This window comes from Tinamus guttatus, unplaced genomic scaffold (assembly GCF_059628265.1).
Source record: "Tinamus guttatus ecotype Peru unplaced genomic scaffold, ASM5962826v1 Tinamus_guttatus_pri_ptg000395l, whole genome shotgun sequence".
Classification (NCBI taxonomy): domain Eukaryota; kingdom Metazoa; phylum Chordata; class Aves; order Tinamiformes; family Tinamidae; genus Tinamus; species Tinamus guttatus.
In genome coordinates this window covers 2,607-24,609 of record NW_028288929.1, presented here as the reverse complement: position 1 = coordinate 24,609, position 22,003 = coordinate 2,607, and the positions used below count along the sequence as shown (strand labels likewise).

The window sequence follows — 22,003 nt, the reverse complement described above, 5'->3', positions numbered from 1 at the left end:
AAAGCACCTCGGGGTGCAATGAGCCCCCCGGCATTGCACACAGTCCCCTGGCATTGCACAAAACGTCCTGGGGTGCAATGAGTGCCCCCGGCATTGCACAGAGCCCCCCGGCATTGCACATGGCATCTCGGGGTGCCATGAGCCCCCTGGCATTGCATAGAGCCCCCCGGCATTGCACAAAGCACCTCGGGGTGCAATGAGCCCCCCGGCATTGCACACAGTCCCCTGGCATTGCACAAAAACGTCCTGGGGTGCAATGAGTGCCCCCAGCATTGCACAGAGCCCCCCGGCATTGCACAAAGAGCCCCGAGGTGCAATTAGCCCCCCCGGCATTGCACGGAGCCCCCCCGGCATTGCACAAAGTGCCTCGGGGTGCAATTAGCCCCCCCGGCATTGCACGGAGCCCCCCCGGCATTGCACAAAGCACCTCGGGGTGCAATTAGCCCCCCCGGCATTGCATAGAGCCCCCTGGCATTGCACAAAACGTCCTGGGGTGCAATGAGCCCCCCCGGCATTGCACGGAGCCGCCCAGCATTGCACAAAGTGCCCCGGGGTGCAATGAGCCCCCCGGCATTGCATAGAGCCCCCTGGCATTGCACAAAGCACCTCGGGGTGCAACGAGTGCCCCCAGCATTGCACAGAGGCCCCCGGCATTGCACAAAGCACCTCGGGGTGCAATGAGCCCCCCGGCATTGCACACAGTCCCCTGGCATTGCACAAAACGTCCTGGGGTGCAATGAGTGCCCCCAGCATTGCACAGAGCCCCCCGGCATTGCACAAAGTGCCCCGGGGTGCAACGAGCCCCCCCGGCATTGCACGGAGCCCCCCAGCATTGCACAAAGCCCCTTGGGGTGCAATGAGCCCCCCGGCATTGCACGGAGCCCCCCGAGGTGCAACGAGCCCCCCTGGCATTGCACGGAGCCCCCCGGCATTCCACAGAGCCCCCCAGCATTGCACAAAGTGCCCTGGGGTGCAACGAGTCCCCCCAGCATTGCACCAGATACCCCAAGTTGCAATGAGCCCCCCTGCCCCGGCACTGCACAGAGCACCACAGGTTGCAGTGACCCCCCTCTAGCACTGCACAATGTGCCCCCATCACTGCACGGACCCCTAGCACTGCACTGCACTGCACTGCACAGACACCGAATAGAACTGCATGGACCCCCCCTGCATTACGAGGACACCCGGGCACTGCACGATGCTGCATGGAGCCCTTTGCACTGCATGGCATTGCACTGGCCCACCGCACTGCATACACTGCAGCTGCAGACCACTGCAACTCGCCCGGTACAGCATGTACCCCCCAGCACTGCACAGATCCCCCCACACACTGTACAACACCCCAATACTGCACAACACTGCATGGAGCCCTGGAATTGCAGTGTGCAGCCTCCAACACTGCACAGCCTCCTCCTTGCACTGCAAATACCCTGCACGGCGCCACAATGCACTGCAAAGTGACAGCCCCGTGCACTGCACACACACCCCATTGCACCCAAACATGGCCCCCAATGCACTGCAAAGTGACAGACCCGTGCACTGCACGCACACCCCCTTGCACCCAAACACAGCCCCCCATGCACTGCAAACTGACTGTGCACTGCATGGTCGCCACTGCACTGCAAATTGACAGCCCGTGCACTGCACACACACCCCATTGCACCCAAACACAGCCCCCCATGCACTGCAAACTGACAGCCCCGTGCACTGCACGCACACCCCATTGCACCCAAACACAGCCCCCCATGCACTGCAAACTGACCGTGCACTGCATGGTCACCACTGCACTGCAAAGTAATACAGCCCCGTGCAGTGCACAGACCCCATTGCACTGCAAAGTGACAGCCCCGTGCACTGCACACACGCCCCATTGCACCCAAACACAGCCCCCATGCACTGCAAACTGACCGTGCACTGCATGGTCACCACTGCACTGCAAACTAATACAGCCCCGTGCAGTGCACAGCCCTCATTGCACTGCAAAGTGACAGCCCCGTGCACTGCACACACGCCCCATTGCACTGCAATGCCCCGTGCACTGCACACACATCCCATTGCACTGCAAACTGACAGCCCCCCATGCACTGCATGTCCCCCCTCATTGCACTGCAAAATTATATAGCCCCTTGCACTGCATGGCCCCCACTACACTGCAAACCAGTGCCGGGCTCCCGCAGTGACCCAGTGCCCGGGCAGGCGGGGAGGAAACCAGTTTCTAACCAAGTTAATTAAGCATCAAATTAATTATCCAAGCGCACAGGGCCCGAGGCAGCGGGGAAGCCAGGGGCAAGTAACCCACCCGGCTGCAAAGAGCGCCGTGCGATGCAATCGCAGTGTGCGCTGCGAGCGTGCAAGGCCGTGCAGTGCAGTGCTAGTGTGCACTGTGAGCGTGCAAGGCCATGCAGCGCCGCCCAAATGTGCACAGAGAGTGTGCAAGGCCGTGCAATGCAGCCCCTGTGTGCACTAGGAGAGTGCAAGGCCGTGCATTGCAGGTCCAGGGTGCACGAGGAGTGTGCAAGGCCGTGCAATGCACCCCTGTGTGCACTAGGAGAGTGCAAGGCCATGCATTGCAGGTCTAGGGTGCACGAGGAGTGTGCAAGGCCATGCAAGGCAGCCCCTGTGTGCACTAGGAGAGTGCACGGCGTGCATTGCAGGTCCAGGGTGCACGAGGAGTGTGCAAGGCCGTGCAAGGCAGCCCCTGTGTGCACTAGGAGAGTGCACGGCGTGCATTGCAGGTCCAGGGTGCACGAGGAATGTGCAAGGCCGTGCAATGCACCCCTGAGTGCACTAGGACAGTGCACGGCCGTGCATTGGAGGTCCAGGGTGCACGAGGAGTGTGCAAGGCCGTGCAAGGCAGCCCCTGTGTGCACTAGGAGAGTGCACGGCCGTGCATTGCAGGTCCAGGGTGCACGAGGAGTGTGCAAGGCCGTGCAATGCACCCCTGTGTGCACTAGCAGTGTGCAAGGCCATGCAATGTTAGTCCTGTGCAACGGGCACCCCGCCAAAACCCTGGGGTCTGGTGCAAGGGACCGTCCTGCCCATGATGGTCTGTGCAAGGGGCACCCTCGTGCAAGGGACACCCTCGTGCAAGGGACACCCTTGTGCAAGGGGCACCCCCAAAAGAGGCAATCCTCGTGCAAGGGGCACCCTGGGGTGCACCCTGCCCCGTGCAAGGGGCTCCCTCGTGCAAGGAGCACCCCCAAAAGAGGCAATCCTTGTGCAAGGGGCATCCTGGGGTGCACCCTGCCCCGTGCAAGGGGCTCCCTCGTGCAAGGGGCACCCCCAAAAGAGGCAATCCTTGTGCAAGGGGCATCCTGGGGTGCACCCTGCCCCGTGCAAGGGGCACCCTTGTGCAAGGAGCACCCCGAAAAGAGGCAATCCTTGTGCAAGGGGCATCCTGGGGTGCACCCTGCCCCGTGCAAGGTGCACGCTCGTGCAAGGGGCACCCCCAAAAGAGGCAATCATTGTGCAAGGGGCACCCTGGGGTGCACCCTGCCCCGTGCAAGGTGCACGCTCGTGCAAGGAGCACCCCCAAAAGAGGCAATCCTTGTGCAAGGGGCGCCCTGGGGTGCACCCTGCCCCGTGCAAGGGGCTCCCTCGTGCAAGGAGCACCCCCAAAAGAGGCAATACTTGTGCAAGGGGCACCCTGGGGTGCAAGGAGCACCCCAAAAGAGGCAATCCTTGTGCAAGGGGCACCCTGGGGTGCACCCTGCCCCGTGCAAGGTGCACCCTCGTGCAAGGAGCACCCCCAAAAGAGGCAATCCTTGTGCAAGGGGCACGCTGGGGTGCACCCTGCCCCGTGCAAGGGGCTCCCTCGTGCAAGGAGCACCCCCAAAAGAGGCAATCCTTGTGCAAGGGGCCCCCTGGGGTGCAAGGAGCACCCCAAAAGAGGCAATACTTGTGCAAGGGGCACCCTGGGGTGCACCCTGCCCTGTGCAAGGTGCACCCTCGTGCAAGGAGCACCCCCAAAAAAGGCAATCCTTGTGCAAGGGGCACCCTGGGGTACACCCTGCCCCATACAAGGGGCACCCTTGTGCAAGGGGCAATCCTTGTGCAAGGGGCACCCTGGGGTGCACCCTGCCCCGTGCAAGGGGCACCCTTGTGCAAGGGGCACCCCCAAAAGAGGCAATCCTTGTGCAAGGGGCACCCTGGGGTGCACCCTGCCCCGTGCAAGGGGCACCCTCGTGCAAGGGGCACCCCCAAAAGAGGCAATCCTTGTGCAAGGGGCACCCTGGGGTGCACCCTGCCCCGTGCAAGGGACACCCTCGTGCAAGGGACACCCTTGTGCAAGGGGCACCCCCAAAAGAGGCAATCCTTGTGCAAGGGGCACCCTGGGGTGCACCCTGCCCTGCGCAAGGGGCACCCTCGTGCAAGGGGCAACCCCAATAGAGGCAATCCTTGTGCAAGGGGCACCCTGGGGTGCACCCTGCCCTGTGCAAGGGGCACCCTCGTGCAAGGAGCACCCCCAAAAGAGGCAATCCTTGTGCAAGGGGCACAAGGACCTGCCCTGTGCAAGGTGCACCCTCGTGCAAGGGGCACCCTCGTGCAAGGAGCACCCCCAAAAGAGGCAATCCTTGTGCAAGGGGCACCCTGGGGTGCATCCTGCCCCGTGCAAGGGACACCCTCGTGCAAGGGACACCCCGAAAAGCGGCAATCCTTGTGCAAGGGGCACCCCCAAAAGAGGCAATCCTTGTGCAAGGGGCACCCTGGGGTGCACCCTGCCCCATGCAAGGGGCACCCTCGTGCAAGGGGCACCCCCAAAAGAGGCAATCCTTGTGCAAGGGACACCCTCGTGCAAGGGGCACCCCCAAAAGAGGCAATCCTTGTGCAAGGGGCACCCTGGGGTGCACCCCACCCAGTGCAAGAGGCACCCTCGTGCAAGGAGCACCCCCAAAAGAGGCAATCCTTGTGCAAGGGGCACAAGGACCTGCCCTGTGCAAGGTGCACCCTCGTGCAAGGGGCACCCTCGTGCAAGGGGCACCCTTGTGCAAGGGGCACCCCCAAAAGAGGCAATCCTTGTGCAAGGGGCACCCTGGGGTGCACCCTGCCCCGTGCAAGGGGCACCCTTGTGCAAGGGGCACCCCAAAAGAGGCAATCCTTGTGCAAGGGGCACCCTGGGGTGCACCCTGCCCCGTGCAAGGGGCACCCTCGTGCAAGGGGCACCCCCAGCCCCCTCCCTGCCCCCCAATACAGACCCCTCACCAGCCCCCCCGCCACGCATTACACAACCCTCTCCATGCGACACACGCGTGTGCAAGCCCCTCCCGAGAACCCCCCCCCCCCCAGGCCCGGGGGTGCCCCGGGGCTCCCGGACGCCTGGGCCCCCGGCGGCGGCGGCGACGTGAGGAGCTTCCCAAGGCCTCAATGCGGAGGAGCGGGGGAGGGGCCCGGACGCCTGGGTCCCCTGCCAGTGCCCCCCACCCCCCCAGCCCCCCCCCCATGTCCAGCCCCTATATATATATAGGGTCGCCCCTATAGGGCCAGAGGTGGGAGGGTGAGGGGGTCCTATAGCCCCTATGGGGCCCAAGGAAACCCTATAGACTGCCCTATAGGGGCGATCCTATATATTCTATAGGGCTGGAAGGCCCCTATAGGACCAGACAGCGGCCTGTAATCCCTATAGGGTCAAGGCAGGGGAGTGGGAAGGCCCCTATAGAGTTAGGGGTGGGGGGGGTCAAAGAGACTCTATAGCTCCCATGGGGCCCAAGGAAGCCTTGTAGGGCCTATAGACCCTATGGGGTTAGGGAGGGCTGCCAGGGAGCCTATGGTTCCTATAGGATTGAGAGGGACCCAGTAAGGATGGGGGAGCCTATAGTCCCTATGGGGCTAAGGCAGGAACAAGGGGAGGTCTTATTGTCTATAGGGGAATGGGGTGAGGGCTATAGGTCTGGAAGGTCCCTATAGTCCCTATGTGTCCATGGGGGACCTAGGTGGACTCCTATATTTCATATGGGGCCCAGAGGATTCCTATAGGGCTCAGAGAGCCTTGGTAGCCCCCATGGGGGTAGCCTATAGTTCCTATGGATCCGAGAGGGACCCGATAGGGCTGGAGGGGGCCTAGAGTCCACCTTGGGTTGGGGGAGCCCCTATAGATCTCAGGCGTTATGGGGGAAACTATAGGCCCTATGGGGCTGGCGGAGGGAGCCCCTATATCCCCCATAGGGCTGGGTGGATGGGTAGGGGAGCCTCTATGGCCTATGGGGCTGAGGAGGGCAAGCTCCTATAGACCCTATGGATCCAGGGGGCTCTTACAGACCCTATAGCTCTGGGAGGGGCGTCTGGGAGGCTGCTGTGGTCCCTAAAGGACTGGGGGATCTATAGGGTTGGGGGATCCCTATAACCCCTATGAGTTGAAGAGGCCCCTATGGATGGGGGGGGAGGGAGGGGGAGTGCCTATAGCCTCTATAGGGTTGGGGGAGGTCTATGACTCCGGGGGGCCCCTATAGTCCCTATAGGAGCCGGGTGGGGGGGGGGGGTCGGGCCTTGCTGCATCCCCCCGCCGCGTCGCCCCCCCCTCCTTGTATCCATGGGCTCCTGTCGCCGTGGCAACCGTTGCCAAGGCACCGAGCATCTCCCCCCCCCGGAAACCCCGGGGCGGGGGGACACGGTCTATACGGGGACCTGGTCTATATGGGGACCTGGTCTATACGGGGACCTGGTCTATACGGGGAGGGGTGGGGGCTGCCCTGGATGGGGGAGGGAGTCTGGACTGGGGGGATAGGGGGACCGGTCCATATTGGGAGGGGGGGGTGGTCCATATCGGGGGGACCGGTCCATATTGGGGGGGCTGGTCCATATTGGGGGGGCTGCTCTGGATTGGGAGGGATGGGGGGACTAATCTGGGATGCTCCATATTGGGGGGGGGTCAGGGGACAGTCTGGGGGGGGGGGCTACCCAGGGGACCCCCCCCCCAAAACCCGTCCTGTCCCTCTCACCGGGCAGCGGCCGCGGGGGGGCCCCGTGCGCGGCATCCCGGGCCCGATCCGCTCCGCGCGGCTCCGCTCCGGGTGTTCGCCCGAGCCGGGGCCGCTCCGGGGTCCCGGCCGGTTCCGAGCTCGGTCCGCTCCCGGTTCGGCTCCGCTTCGGGGCTTCTCCGGCTCCCGTTTGGGTGGGAGGTTCGGTGCCGGTTCGGGGCTTGCTTGGTTCCGGTTCGGTTCCGGTTCTGTTCTGGTTCGGCTGCGGTTCAGTTCTGGTTCCGGTTCCGATGAGGTTTTGGGCTTGTTCGGCTCCCGCTCCGTTCCGGTTGGGATCTAGCTCCGGTTCGGGGCTTGTCCGGCTCCGGTTCGGCTCCGGTTCGGCTCCACTCCGACCCGCTCCCCTCCAGCTCCGGCTGCGGCTGCGGCCCGGCTCCCGCTACGGCCCGGCCTGGATCGCGCTACGAGCCGGACCGGATCCCGTTACATCCCGGCCCGGATCGCGCTACGGCCCGGCCTGGATCGCGCTCGGCTCCGGCTGACCCCGCCCCCTGGCCAGGCCACGCCCCCTGGCGCGACCACCCCCGAGGGGCGGGGGGGCGGGTCCTCGTGTCCCCCCCCCCCCCCATGTGACATTCCCACGGGGCATCCCCATGTCCCCACATCCCATCCCCGTGTCCCCACATTCCATCCCCATCCACGTCCCTCTTGTCCCCACATGGTGCCACCTCCCCATAGCGCGTCCCCATGTCCCCACATGGTGCCACCTCCCCATAGCGCGTCCCCATGTCCCCACATCCCATCCCTGTGTCCCCACGTTCCATCCCCATCCATGTCCCTTGTCCCCACATCTCTGTGCCACCTCCCCGTGTCCCCACATGGTGCCACCTCCCCATAGCGCGTCCCCATGTCCCCACATCCCATCTCCGTGTCCCCATATCCCATCCCCATCCATGTCCCTTGTCCCCACATCTCTGTGCCACCTCCCCATGTCCCCACATGATGCCACCTCGCCGCGTCCCCATGTCCCCACATGGTGCCACCTCCCCATAGCATGTCCCCATGTCCCCACATCCCCCTGCCTCGCTCCTCTTTTGTGTCCCCATGGCCCAATCCTGTGTCCCCATGGCCTGTCCCCATGTCCCTGTGCCAGCTCCTACATCCTCCCCCAGCATCCCCATATCCCATCCCTGTGCCACCTCCCCCTATCCCCAGGCTATGTCCCCATGCCCCAGCTCCAATGTCCCATGTCCCTATGCCACCTCCCCATGTCCAGTCCCGCTGTCCCATCCTCCCCAGGTTGGGTCCCCATGTCCCATCCCTGTGTCCCCCTGGGGTCACCATATCCCACCCCATGTTCCTGTGTCCCCCCCAGTGTCCCCACGTTCTGGTGCCACCTCCCCATGTCCCTGCGCCCCTTCCCCGTGTCCTTGTGCCACCTCCCTGTGTCCCCCTAGGGTCACCATATCCCACCCCATGTTCCTGTGTCCCCCCCAGTGTCCCCACGTTCTGGCGCCACCTCCCCATGTCCCTGCGCCCCTTCCCCGTGTCCTCGTGCCACCTCCCTGTGTCCCCATGTCCCATCCCTGTGTCCCCCTAGGGTCACCATATCCCACCCCATGTTCCCGTGTCCCCCACAGTGTCCCCACGTTCTGGTGCCACCTCCCCATGTCCCTGCGCCCCTTCCCCGTGTCCTTGTGCCACCTCCCTGTGTCCCCAGGTTGTGTCCCCTTCTTCCGTCCCCATGTCCCATCCCTGTGTCCCCCTAGGGTCCCCATATCCCACCCCATGTTCCTGTGTCCCCCCCAGTGTCCCCACATTCTGGTGCCACCTCCCCATGTCCCTGCGCCCCTTCCCCGTGTCCTCGTGCCACCTCCCTGTGTCCCCATGTCCCATCCCTGTGTCCCCCTAGGGTCCCCATATCCCACCCCATGTTCCTGTGTCCCCCACAGTGTCCCCACGTTCTGGTGCCACCTCCCCATGTCCCTGCGCCCCTTCCCCGTGTCCTTGTGCCACCTCCCTGTGTCCCCATGTCCCATCCCTGTGTCCCCTTAGGGTCCCCATATCCCACCCCATGTTCCTGTGTCCCCTCCAGTGTCCCCACGTTCTGGTGCCACCTCCCCATGTCCCTGCGCCCCTTCCCCATGTCCTCGTGCCACCTCCCTGTGTCCCCATGTCCCATCCCGGTGTCCCCCTGGGGTCCCCATATCCCACCCCATGTTCCTGTGTCCCCCCCAGTGTCCCCACATTCTGGTGCCATCTCCCCATGTCCCTGCGCCCCTTCCCCGTGTCCTCGTGCCACCTCCCTGTGTTCCCAGGTTGTGTCCCCTTCTTCCGTCCCCAGGTCCCATCTCTGTGTCCCCCTAGGGTCCCCATATCCCACCCCATGTTCCTGTGTCCCCCCAGTGTCCCCACATTCTGGTGCCACCTCCCCATGTCCCTGCGCCCCTTCCCCGTGTCCTTGTGCCACCTCCCTGTGTCCCCATGTCCCATCCCTGTGTCCCCCTGGGGTCCCCATATCCCACCCCATGTTCCTGTGTCCCCCTCAGTGTCCCCACGTTCTGGTGCCACCTCCCCATGTCCCTGCGCCCCTTCCCCGTGTCCTTGTGCCACCTCCCTGTGTCCCCATGTCCCATCCCTGTGTCCCCCTAGGGTCCCCATATCCCACCCCATGGTCCTGTGTCCCCCACAGTGTCCCCACATTCTGGTGCCACCTCCCCATGTCCCTGCACCCCTTCCCTGTGTCCTCGTGCCACCTCCCTGTGTCCCCATGTCCCATCCCGGTGTCCCCCTGGGGTCCCCATATCCCACCCCATGTTCCCGTGTCCCCCAGAGTGTCCCCACATTCTGGTGCCACCTCCCCATGTCCCTGCGCCCCTTCCCCGTGTCCTCGTGCCACCTCCCTGTGTCCCCAGGTTGTGTCCCCTTCTTCCGTCCCCAGGTCCCATCCCTGTGTCCCCACGTCCTCCCGGTGTCCCCAGTGTCCCCTGTGCCCCGCGGCGCAGCCACTCGCAGGCCCCTCCTGGCTCGAGCTTTATTTTGGGGACGTTTATGGCTTTTCCGGGGCCACCGACACGCCGAGACGATGGGGGGGGGGACACGACATGGTGGTGGGGGGGGGCCCGGACGCCTGGGCCCTTCTTGGGGTCTGCGCCCCCCTTTTAAACACACACACAGGGAGACATGGGGGGGGGGGGGGCCCGGACGCCTGGGCCCTTCCCGAGGTCACACACAGGGGGACATGGGGGGGGGGGGTCACCCAGACGCCTGGGCCCCCCCCCTTAAACACACAGAGGGGAGCACAATGGGGGAGGGGGGGGGCCCGGACGCCTGGGCCCTTCCTGGGGTCACACACAGGGGGACATGGGGGGGGGGTCACCCGGACGCCTGGGCCCCCCCCCTTAAACACACAGAGGGGAGCACAATGGGGGAGGGGGGGGGCCCGGACGCCTGGGCCCTTCTTGGGGTCTCCACCCCCCTTTTAAACACACACATAGGGAGACATGGGGGGGGGGCCCGGACGCCTGGGCCCTTCTTGGGGTCTGCACCCCCCTTTTAAACACACACATAGGGAGACATTGGGGGGGGGGGGGCCCGGACGCCTGGGCCCTTCTTGGGGTCTGCGCCCCCCTTTTAAACACACACATAGGGAGACATAGGGGGGGGGGGCCCGGACGCCTGGGCCCTTCTTGGGGTCTGCACCCCCCATTTAAACACATACAGGGAGACATGGGGGGGGGGGGGCCTGGACGCCTGGGCCCTTCCCGGGGTCACACACAGGGGGACACAGGGGGTGCAGGGGGGTCACCCGGACACCTGGGCCCCCCCCCTTAAACACACAGAGGGGAGCACAGTGGGGGAGGGGGGGGGGTCCCGGATGCCTGGGCCCTTCTTGGGGTCTGCACCCCCCTTTTAAACACACACACAGGGAGACATGGGGGGGGGGGTCCCGGACGCCTGGGCCCTTCTTGGGGTCTGCACCCCCCTTTTAAACACACACACAGGGAGACATGGGGGGGGGGGGGCCCGGACGCCTGGGCCCTTCTTGGGGTCTGCACCCCCCTTTTAAACACATACAGGGAGACATGGTGGGGGGGGGCCCGGACACCTGGGTCCTTCTTGGGGTCTCCACCCCCCTTTTAAACACACACAGGGAGACATGGACGGGGGGGGGCCCGGACGCCTGGGCCCTTCCCAGGGTCACACACAGGGGGACATTGGGGGGGGTCACCTGGACACCTGGGCCCCCCCCCTTAAACACACAGAGGGGAGCACAATGGGGGATGGCGGGGAGTCCCGGACGCCTGGGCCCTTCTTGGGGTCTGCGCCCCCCTTTTAAACACACACATAGGGAGACATGGGGTGGGGGTCCCGGACGCCTGGGCCCTTCTTGGGGTCTGCACCCCCCTTTTAAACACACACATAGGGAGACATGGAGGGGGGGGGCCCGGACGCCTGGGCCCTTCTTGGGGTCTGCACCTCCCTTTTAAACACACACATAGGGAGACATGGAAGGGGGGGGGCCTGGACGCCTGGGCCCTTCCCGGGATCACACACAGGGGGACATGGCGGGGGGGGGGGTCACCCGGACACCTGGGCCCCCCCCCTTAAACACACAGAGGGGAGCACAATGGGGGATGGGGGGGGGTCCCGGACGCCTGGGCCCTTCTTGGGGTCTGCATCCCCCTTTTAAACACATACAGGGAGACATGGAGCGGGGGGGCCCGGACGCCTGGGCCCTTCTTGGGGTCTGCGCCCCCCTTTTAAACACACACATAGGGAGACATGGGGGGGGGGTCCCGGACGCCTGGGCCCTTCCCGGGGTCACACACAGGGGGACATTGGGGGGGGGTCACCTGGACACCTGGGCCCCCCCCCTTAAACACACAGAGGGGAGCACAATGGGGTGGGGGGGGTCCCGGACGCCTGGGCCCTTCTTGGGGTCTCCACCCCCCTTTTAAACACACACACAGGGAGACATGGGGGGGGGGTCCCGGACGCCTGGGCCCTTCTTGGGGTCTGCACCCCCCTTTTAAACACATACAGGGAGACATGGTGGGGGGGGGCCCGGACACCTGGGTCCTTCTTGGGGTCTCCACCCCCCTTTTAAACACACACACAGGGAGACATGGACGGGGGGGGGCCCGGACGCCTGGGCCCTTCCCAGGGTCACACACAGGGGGACATTGGGGGGGGTCACCTGGACACCTGGGCCCCCCCCCTTAAACACACAGAGGGGAGCACAATGGGGGATGGCGGGGAGTCCCGGACGCCTGGGCCCTTCTTGGGGTCTGCGCCCCCCTTTTAAACACACACATAGGGAGACATGGGGTGGGGGTCCCGGACGCCTGGGCCCTTCTTGGGGTCTGCACCCCCCTTTTAAACACACACATAGGGAGACATGGAGGGGGGGGGCCCGGACGCCTGGGCCCTTCTTGGGGTCTGCACCTCCCTTTTAAACACACACATAGGGAGACATGGAAGGGGGGGGGCCTGGACGCCTGGGCCCTTCCCGGGATCACACACAGGGGGACATGGCGGGGGGGGGGTCACCTGCCCCCCCCCCCCCCTTAAACATACAGAGGGGAGCACAATGGGGGAGGAGGGGGGGTCCCGGACGCCTGGGCCCTTCTTGGGGTCTGCATCCCCCTTTTAAACACATACAGGGAGACATGGAGCGGGGGGGCCCGGACGCCTGGGCCCTTCTTGGGGTCTGCGCCCCCCTTTTAAACACACACATAGGGAGACATGGGGGGGGGGTCCCGGACGCCTGGGCCCTTCCCGGGGTCACACACAGGGGGACATTGGGGGGGGGTCACCTGGACACCTGGGCCCCCCCCCTTAAACACACAGAGGGGAGCACAATGGGGGAGGGGGGGGGTCCCGGACGCCTGGGCCCTTCTTGGGGTCTGCACCCCCCTTTTAAACACACACATAGGGAGACATGGGGGGGGGCCCGGATGCCTGGGCCCTTCTTGGGGTCTGCACCCCCCTTTTAAACACACACACAGGGAGACATGGACGGGGGGGGGGGGGGGGCCCGGACGCCTGGGCCCTTCTTGGGGTCTCCACCCCCCTTTTAAACACACACACAGGGAGACATGGGGGGGGGGTCCCGGACGCCTGGGCCCTTCTTGGGGTCTGCACCCCCCCCCCTTTTAAACACATACATAGGGAAACATGGAAGGGGGGGGGGCCGGACGCCTGGGCCCTTCCCAGGGTCACACACAGGGGGACATTGGGGGGGGGGGTCACCCGGACACCTGGCCCCCCCCCCTTAAACACACAGAGGGGAGCACAATGAGGGATGGGGGGGGGGGTCCCGGACGCCTGGGCCCTTCTTGGGGTCTGCACCCCCCTTTTAAACACACACATAGGGAGACATGGAGGGGGGGGGGCCCGGACGCCTGGGCCCTCCCCCCTTAAACACACAGAGGGGAGCACAATGGGGTGGGGGGGGTCCCGGACGCCTGGGCCCTTGGCCGGGGGGCACCCGGCTGCCGCCCCCCCCGCCCCGGTCACCCGGCGGGGGCGGGGGAGGGCGCCCGGACGCCTGGGCCCTCGGCGGGGGCGCCCGGGCTCACAGTGGGGGGCCCGCGGTGCCGGCGGCCCCGGGGGTCCCTATGGCTTCGGTGTCGGGGTCCCCCCGGCCGGGCCGGCGGCGCCTGCAGGGGAGGGAAGGGGGGGGCAGTGCCCAGTGCGACCCAATATGGGCCAATATGGGCCAATTGGGACCAATATGGAGCAATGTCCCCCCCAGCTCCCAGTGCCTTCAGTGTCTCCCTGCTCCTTCCAGTATCTCCCAGTTCCTCCCAGCATCTCCCAGTTCTTCCCAATCCCTCCCATATCCCCCAGTGCCCCCCAGTTTCTCCCAGTTTCTCCCAGTTCCTCCCAATCCCCCCAGTTCCACCCCCAGCATCTCCCAGTCCTTCCCAATCCCTCCCAGATCTCCCAGTGCCCCCCAGTTCCTCCCAGCATCTCCCAATTCCTCCCAATACCTCCCATATCCCCCAGTGCCCCCCAGTTTCTCCCAGTATCTCCCAGTCCTTCCCAATCCCTCCCAGATCCCCCAGTGCCCCCAGTATCTCCCAGTTCCTCCCAATCCCTCCCAGATCCCCCAGTGCCTCCAGTTTCTCCCAATTCCTCCCAATCCCCCCAGTTCCACCCCCAGCACCTCCCAGTTCCTCCCAAACCCTCCCAGCATCTCCCAGTGCCCCCCAGTTTCTCCCAGTTCCTCCCAATCCCTCCCAATCCCCCTAGTTCCCCCCCAGTATCTCCCAGTTCCTCCCAATCCCTCCCAGATCCCCTGGTGCCCCCCAGTTTCTCCCAGTATCTCCCAGTCCCTCCCAGTTTCTCCCAGTTCCTCCCAATCCCTCCCATATCCCCCAGTGCCCCTCAATTTCTCCCAGTATCTCCCAGTCCCTCCCAGTTTCTCCTAGTTCCTCCCAATCCCTCCCATATCCCCCAGTGCTCCCCCAGTTTCTCCCAGTATCTCCCAGTTCCTCCCAATCCCCCCCAGATCCCTCAGTGCCTCCCAGTTTCTCCCAGTGCTTCCAGTTTCTTCCAGTCTCTCCCAGTTCCTCCCAATTCCCCTAGTTCCCCTCCAGCATCTCCCAGTTCTTCCCAAACCCTCCCAGTATCCCCCAGTGCCCCCCAGTTTCTCCCAGTCCCCCCCAATCCCTCCCATATCCCCCAGTGCCCCCCAATTTCTCCCAATATCTCCCAGTCCCTCCCAGTTTCTCCTAGTTCCTCCCAATCCCTCCCAGATCCCCTGGTGCCCCCCAGTTTCTCCCAGTATCTCCCAGTCCCTCCCAGTTTCTCCCAGTTTCTCCCAATCCCTCCCAATCCCCCTAGTTCCCCCCCAGCATCTCCCAGTTCTTCCCAAACCCTCCCAGTATCCCCCAGTGCCCCCGAGTTTCTCCCAATTTCTCCCAATCCCTTCCAGATCCCCCAGTCTCTCCCAGTATCTCCCAGTTCCTCCCAATCCCTCCCAGATCCCCCAGTGCCCCCAGTTTCTCCCAGTCCTTCCCAATCCCTTCCAGATCCCCCAGTTTCTCCCAATTCCTCCCAATCCCCCCAGTTCCACCCCCAGCATCTCCCAATCCCTCCCAGATCCCCCCAGTGCCCCCCAGTTTCTCCCATTCCCTCCCGTGCTCCCAGTTTCTCCCAGTCCTTCCCATTTCCCGGCTCTCACCATCACTCGCAACCCGGCTCCATCACGGCCGCTTTCTTGGACACGAGGTTGCCCAGGGCCTTCTCCTGCGGCGTCGCACACTCGCACGGGGCTCCTTTGCACCCCCCCTTGCACACTCACCTTGCACACACACCTGGCTCAGCTTGCACACCCTGCTGCACCTTGCACACCACAATGCAGCTTGCACGGTGCAGCTTGCACACCCTGCTGCAGCTTGCACAGCGCAGCTTGCACACCACAATGCAGCTTGCACACCACAATGCAACTTGCACGGTGCAGCTTGCATACCCTGTTGCAGCTTGCACACCGCCATGCAGCTTGCACACCACAATGCAGTTTGCACAGCCCATCTTGCACACCCTGCTGCAGCTTGCACACCCTGCTGCAGCTTGCATGGCGCAGCTTGCACACCACGATGCAGCTTGCACACCACAGTGCAGCTTGCACACCACGGTGCAGCTTGCACACCACAATGCAGCTTGCACAGCCCAGCTTGCACACCCTGCTGCAGCTTGCATGGCGCAGCTTGCATACCCTGCTGCAGCTTGCACACCACAATGCAGCTTGCACACCACGGTGCAGCTTGCACAGTGCAGCTTGCGCATCCTGCTGCAGCTTGCATGGCACAGCTTGCACACCGCCATGCAGCTTGCACACCACCATGCAGCTTGCACACTACCATGCAGCTTGCACACCCTGCTGCAGCTTGCACAGTGCAGCTTGCACACCCTGCTGCAGCTTGCATGGCACAGCTTGCACACCGCCATGCAGCTTGCACACCACAATGCAGCTTGCACACCCTGCTGCAGCTTGCACAGTGCAGCTTGCACACCCTGCTGCAGCTTGCATGGCACAGCTTGCACACCCTGCTGCAGCTTGCACACCACAATGCAGCTTGCACACCCTGCTGCAGCTTGCACACCACGATGCAGCTTGCACACCACGGTGCAGCTTGCACAGCCCATCTTGCACACCCTGCTGCAGCTTGCACACCACAATGCAGCTTGCACAGCCCATCTTGCACACTCTGCTGCAGCTTGCATGGCACAGCTTGCACACCACAGTGCAGCTTCCACAGCCCAGCTTGCACGCCCTGCTGCAGCTTGCACACCACGGTGCAGCTTGCATGGTGAAGCTTGCACACCCTGGTGCAGCTTGCACAGCGCAGCTTGCACACCACAATGCAGCTTGCACACCACAATGCAGCTTGCACGGTGCAGCTTGCATACCCTGTTGCAGCTTGCACACCGCCATGCAGCTTGCACACCACAATGCAGTTTGCACAGCCCATCTTGCACACCCTGCTGCAGCTTGCATGGCGCAGCTTGCACACCACGATGCAGCTTGCACACCACGGTGCAGCTTGCACACCACAATGCAGCTTGCGCAGCCCATCTTGCACACCCTGCTGCAGCTTGCATGGCGCAGCTTGCAAACCCTGCTGCAGCTTGCACACCACAATGCAGCTTGCACACCACGGTGCAGCTTGCACAGTGCAGCTTGCGCATCCTGCTGCAGCTTGCATGGCACAGCTTGCACACCGCCATGCAGCTTGCACACCACCATGCAGCTTGCACACCCTGCTGCAGCTTGCACAGTTCAGCTTGCACACCCTGCTGCAGCTTGCATGGCACAACTTGCACACCCTGCTGCAGCTTGCACACCACAATGCAGCTTGCACACCCTGCTGCAGCTTGCACACCACGGTGCAGCTTGCACACCACGATGCAGCTTGCACACCACGGTGCAGCTTGCACAGCCCAGTTTGCACACCCTGCTGCAGCTTGCACACCACAATGCAGCTTGCACACCAATGCGCAGCTTGCACGGCACAGCTTGCACACATTGCAACTTGCACACCGATGCGCAGCTTGCACAGCATGATGCAGCATGCACACCAATGCACAGCTTACACTGCGTACCTTGCACACCGATGCACACCAATGCACAGCTTGCATACATTGTAGCGTGCACACCTTGCACACCGATGCGCAGCTTGCACGGCACAGCTTGCACACATTGCAACTTGCACACCAATGCGCAGCTTGCACGGCACACCTTGCACACCAATGTGCAGCTTGCACGGCACACCTTGCACTCCACGCACCCCAGCACTTGCAGTGGGCCCCGTGCCCGTGCCACACGCGTCACCCTCGTGTCACCAGCGTGTCCCCTGCGTGGGGGCACACGCGCGCTCACCTCCACCAGCGTGTGCCAGTGCTCGATGGGCTTGCGCGGGTTGGCCAACATCTCGGCCCAGTGCTCCCGGCCCGGTCCCTCGGCGTCGCTGCCCACGCGGCACATCCCGATCACCTCGTTGTGGCCGATGCTGCGGGCGAGCGGCGCTCAGCACCCCGGCCCGGGGCCCAGGCGTCCGGGAGGGAGCACCCATGGGTGGAAGCATGCATAGACGGGGGGCAACCACGCACGGTGACACCCATGGGTGGAGGGAACCATAGACAGGGGGCACCCATGGGCGGTGGCACGTGTGCATGGTGACACCCATGGGTGGTGGCAACCATGCATGGTGGCACCTATGGGTGGAGGCATCCATGGGTGGTGGAACTGTTGGGCGGGGAGCACCCATAGACGGGGGGCACCCATGGGCGGTGGCACCCATGCATGGTGACACCCATGGGTGGTGACAACCATGCATGGTGGCACCCATGCGTGGAGGCACCCATAGACAGGGGGCACCCATGGGTGGTGTCACCCATGCATGGTGACACCCATGGGTGGACGCATGCATAGACGGGGGGCAACCACGCACGGTGACACCCATGGGTGGAGGCATCCATAGACAGGGGGCACCCATGGGCGGTGGCACCCATGCATGGTGACACCCATGGGTGGTGGCAACCATGCATGGTGGCACCCATGGGTGGAGGCATCCATGGGTGGTGGAACTGTTGGGCGGGGAGCACCCATAGACGGGGGGCACCCATGGGTGGTGGCACCCATGCATGGTGGCAGCCATGCATGGTGACACCCATGAGTGGAGGAACTGTTGGGTGAGGAGCACACATAGACGGGGGGCACCCATGGGCGGTGGCACCCATGCATGGTGACACCCATGGGTGGTGGCAACCATGCATGGTGGCACCCATGCGTGGAGGCACCCATAGACAGGGGGCACCCATGGGTGGTGACACCCATGCATGGTGACACCCATGGGTGGACGCATGCATAGACGGGGGGCAACCACGCACGGTGACACCCATGGGTAGAGGCATCCATAGACGGGGGCACTCATGGGCGGTGGCACCCATGCATGGTGACACCCATGGGTGGTGGCACCCATGCATGATGGCACCCATGGGTGGAGGCATCCATGGGTGGTGGAACTGTTGGGCGGGGAGCACCCATAGACGGGGGGCACCCATGGGCGGTGGCACGTGTGCATGGTGACACCCATGGGTGGTGGCAACCATGCATGGTGGCACCCATGGGTGGATGCATGCATAGACGGGGGACAACCATGCATGGGGGCACCTATGGGTGGAGGCATCCATGGGTGGAGGCACCCATGGGCGGGGGGCACCCATGGGTGGAGGCACCCATAGACAGGGGGCAACCATGCATGGTGGCAACCACGGACAGTGGCACCCATGAGTGGAGGCACCCATGGGTGGTGGAACTGTTGGGCAGGGAGCACCCATAGACGGGGGGCACCCATGGGTGGTGGCAACCACGCACGGTGGCATCCATGGGTGGAGGCACCCATAGATGGGGGGCAACCATGCATGGTGGCACCCATGGGTGGAGGTATCCATGGGTGGTGGAACTGTTGGCTGGGGAGCATCCATAGACGGGGAGTACCCATGGGTGGAGGCACCCATAGACGGGGGGCAACCACGTATAGTGACACCCATGGGTGGAGGCACCTATAGACGGGGGGCAACCATGCATGGTGGCAACCATGGGTGGACAGATGCATGGACGGGGGGCAACCATGCATGGTGGCACCTATGGGTGGAGACATCCATGGGTGGTGGAAATGTTGGCTGGGGAGCATCCATAGACGGGAGGCAACCATGCATGGTGGCAACCATACATGGTGGCGCCCATGGGTGGAGGCACCCATAGACGGGGGACAACCATGCATGGTGGCAACCACGCACAGTGGCACCCATGGGTGGTGGAGCTGTTGGGTGGGGAGCATCCATAGACGGGGGACACCCATGGGTGGAGGCACCCATAGACGGGGGGCAACCACGCACGGTGGCACCCATGGGTGGAGGCATCCATGGGTAGAGGCATCCATGGGTGGTGGAACTGTCAAGTGGGGAGCATCCATAGATGGGGGACACCCATGGGCGGTGGCACCTGTGCATGGTGACACCCACGGGTGGTGGCAACCATGCATGGTGGCACCCATGGGTGGACGCATGCATAGACGGGGGACAACCATGCATGGTGGCACCTATGGGTGGAGACATCCATGGGTGGTGGAACTGTTGGGTGGGGAGCATTCATAGACAGGGGGTACCCATGGGTGCAGGCAACCATGCACGGTGGCACCCATGGGTAGAGGCATCCCTGGGTGGTGGAACTGTCAAGTGAGGAGCATCCATAGATGGGGGGTACCCATGGGTGGAGGCACCCATAGACGGGTGGCAACCACGCATGGTGACACCCATGGGTGGAAGCACCTATAGACGGGGGGCAACCATTCATGGTGGCAACCATGGGTGGAGGCACCTATGGACGGGGGGCAACCACGCACGGTGACACCCATGGGTGGGGGCACCCCCGGGTGGCGGCTCTCACCAGTCGTAGTCCAGCACGGCGATGGTGAGGCTCACGCTGTGCACGCTGGCGTGCGGCACGTCGAACACGAGCGCCTCGTTGTAGCTGGGGTTCAGCGTGTTCTTCTTGATGGACGTCTTGCGCTTCTTGAGCCGCCGGCCCTCGGCCATGAGCGACGCCTTCACGTAGGGGTCTGCGGCGAGGGGCACCCATGGGTGCTGGGCCATGGGCCTGGGGACACCCCCACGGAGCCAGGGGACACCCCACAGGATGCCCTGGGGGCTCACGTGGAGCTACAGACCCATGGGTGGTGCATGGAACCCACCAGAGATAGGTGAGCACCCATAGGTGACATGGGGATATCCCATGGGGAACCAACTGCCACCCCACAGGCCACCCTGGGGGTTCATGTGGAGCTATGGGACCCATGGGTGGTGCATGGAACCCATCGGAGATAGGTCAGCACCCACAGGTGACATGGGGACATCCCATGGGGAACCAACTGCCACTTATATGGCCACCCTAGGGGTACATGTGGAGCTATGGGACCCACGGGTGGTGCATGGAACCCACCAGAGATAGGTGAGCACCCATAGGTGACACCTTGGGGGTTCATGTGGAGCTACAGACCCATAGGTGGTGCATGGAACCCATCGGAGATAGGTGAGCACCCATAGGTGACACCTTGGGGGTTCACGTGGAGCTACGGACCCATAGGTGGTGCATGGAACCCATCGGAGATAGGTGAGCACCCACAGGTGACATGGGGACATCCCATGGGGAACCAACTGCCACCCCACAGGACACCCTGGGGGTTCATGTGGAGCTATGGGACCCATGGGTGGTGCATGGAACCCACTGGAGATGGGTGAGCACCCATAGCTGACATGGGGACATCCCATTGGGTGCTGCGCCAGGAGCCTGGGGACACCCCACAGGATGCCCTGGGGGCTCACGTGGAGCTACAGACCCATGGGTGGTGCATGGAACCCACCAGAGATAGGTGAGCACCCATAGGTGACATGAGGACATCCCATGGGGAACCAACTGCCACCCCACAGGACACCCTGGGGGCTTACGTGGAGCTACAGACCCATGGGGAACATGGGATGGTGACATGTCCCGCATGTCCCTCAATGTCCCCCATGTCCCTCAACGCCCCTCACGTCCCTCAATGTCCCCCATGTCCCTCAATGTCCCTCACGTCCCTCAATGTCCCCCATGTCCCTCAACGTCCCCCATGTCCCTCAACGTCCCTCATGTCTCTCAATATCCCCCATGTCCCTCAACGTCCCTCACGTCCCTCAACATCCCCCATGTCCCTCAATGTCCCCCATGTCCCTTGACATCCCCCACATCCCTCAATGTCCCCCATGTCCCTTGACATCCCCCACATCCCTCAACATCCCCCATGTCCCTCAAAGTCCCTCATGTCCCTCAACGTCCCCCATGTCCCTCAATGTCCCCCATGTCCCTCAACGTCCCTCACGTTCCTCAACGTCCCCCATGTCCCTCAACGCCCCTCATGTCCCTCAACGTCCCCCATGTCCCTCAATGTCCCCCATGTCCCTCAATGTCCCCCAACGTGCCCATGTCCCTCAACGTCCCTCATGTCCCTCCACGTCCCCATGTCCCCGCACTGACCCGAGTAGCCGGTGAGGTCCATGGCGCGCAGGTTGGACGCCCGGATGATGGTCACCGTGAGGCGCCCGGCCGTGGGCAGGTAGCACAGGGAGAAGTTCACCTCGCCCAGGTCGGCCTTCTCCTGCGGACAGGGGACACCGGCGTCAGGGACACGTCACCGGGGCCGGGGGACACCGGGGCGCCCAACCGGGCGTCCCTCAATGTCCCCCATGTCCCTCAATGTCCCCCCTGTCCCTCAACGTCCTCCACGTCCCTCAACGTCCCCCATGTCCTTCAACGTCCCCCATGTCCCTCAACGTCCTCCACGTCCCTCAATGTCCCCCATGTCCCTCAACGTCCCCCATGTCCCTCAAAGTCCCCCACGTCCCTCAACGTCCTCCACATCCCTCAACGTCCCCCATGTCCCTCAACGTCCTCCACGTCCCTCAATGTCCCCCATGTCCCTCAACGTCCCCCATGTCCCTCAAAGTCCCCCACGTCCCTCAACGTCCTCCACATCCCT

General features: G+C 63.9%; 1 protein-coding gene across 1 annotated transcript; it reads right to left on the bottom strand.

The window, feature by feature from the left end:
- Window positions 1–13,448: 13,448 nt before the first annotated feature.
- Window positions 13,449–21,627, bottom strand: LOC148593429 (synaptotagmin-C-like). The gene is made up of 5 exons (XM_088530951.1): window positions 21,502–21,627; window positions 19,879–20,050; window positions 17,308–17,437; window positions 15,109–15,173; window positions 13,449–13,579 (listed from the first exon to the last, which is right to left on the bottom strand). The coding sequence occupies exons 1-4, from the start codon at window positions 21,521–21,523 to the stop codon at window positions 15,111–15,113; spliced, it is 387 nt and encodes a 128-aa protein (XP_088387077.1). The 5' UTR covers window positions 21,524–21,627; the 3' UTR covers window positions 13,449–13,579; window positions 15,109–15,110.
- Between the last annotated feature and the right edge of the window lie 376 nt (window positions 21,628–22,003).

Coding starts and splice junctions, on each gene's coding strand:
- LOC148593429 (XM_088530951.1), bottom strand. CDS start 21,523: ATGGACCTCACCGGCTACTCGG. Junction 20,051..21,501: donor GGACCTCACCGGCTACTCGG/GTCAGTGCGGGG, acceptor CCCTCGCCGCAG/ACCCCTACGTGAAGGCGTCG. Junction 17,438..19,878: donor GCCGTGCTGGACTACGACTG/GTGAGAGCCGCC, acceptor GCTCGCCCGCAG/CATCGGCCACAACGAGGTGA.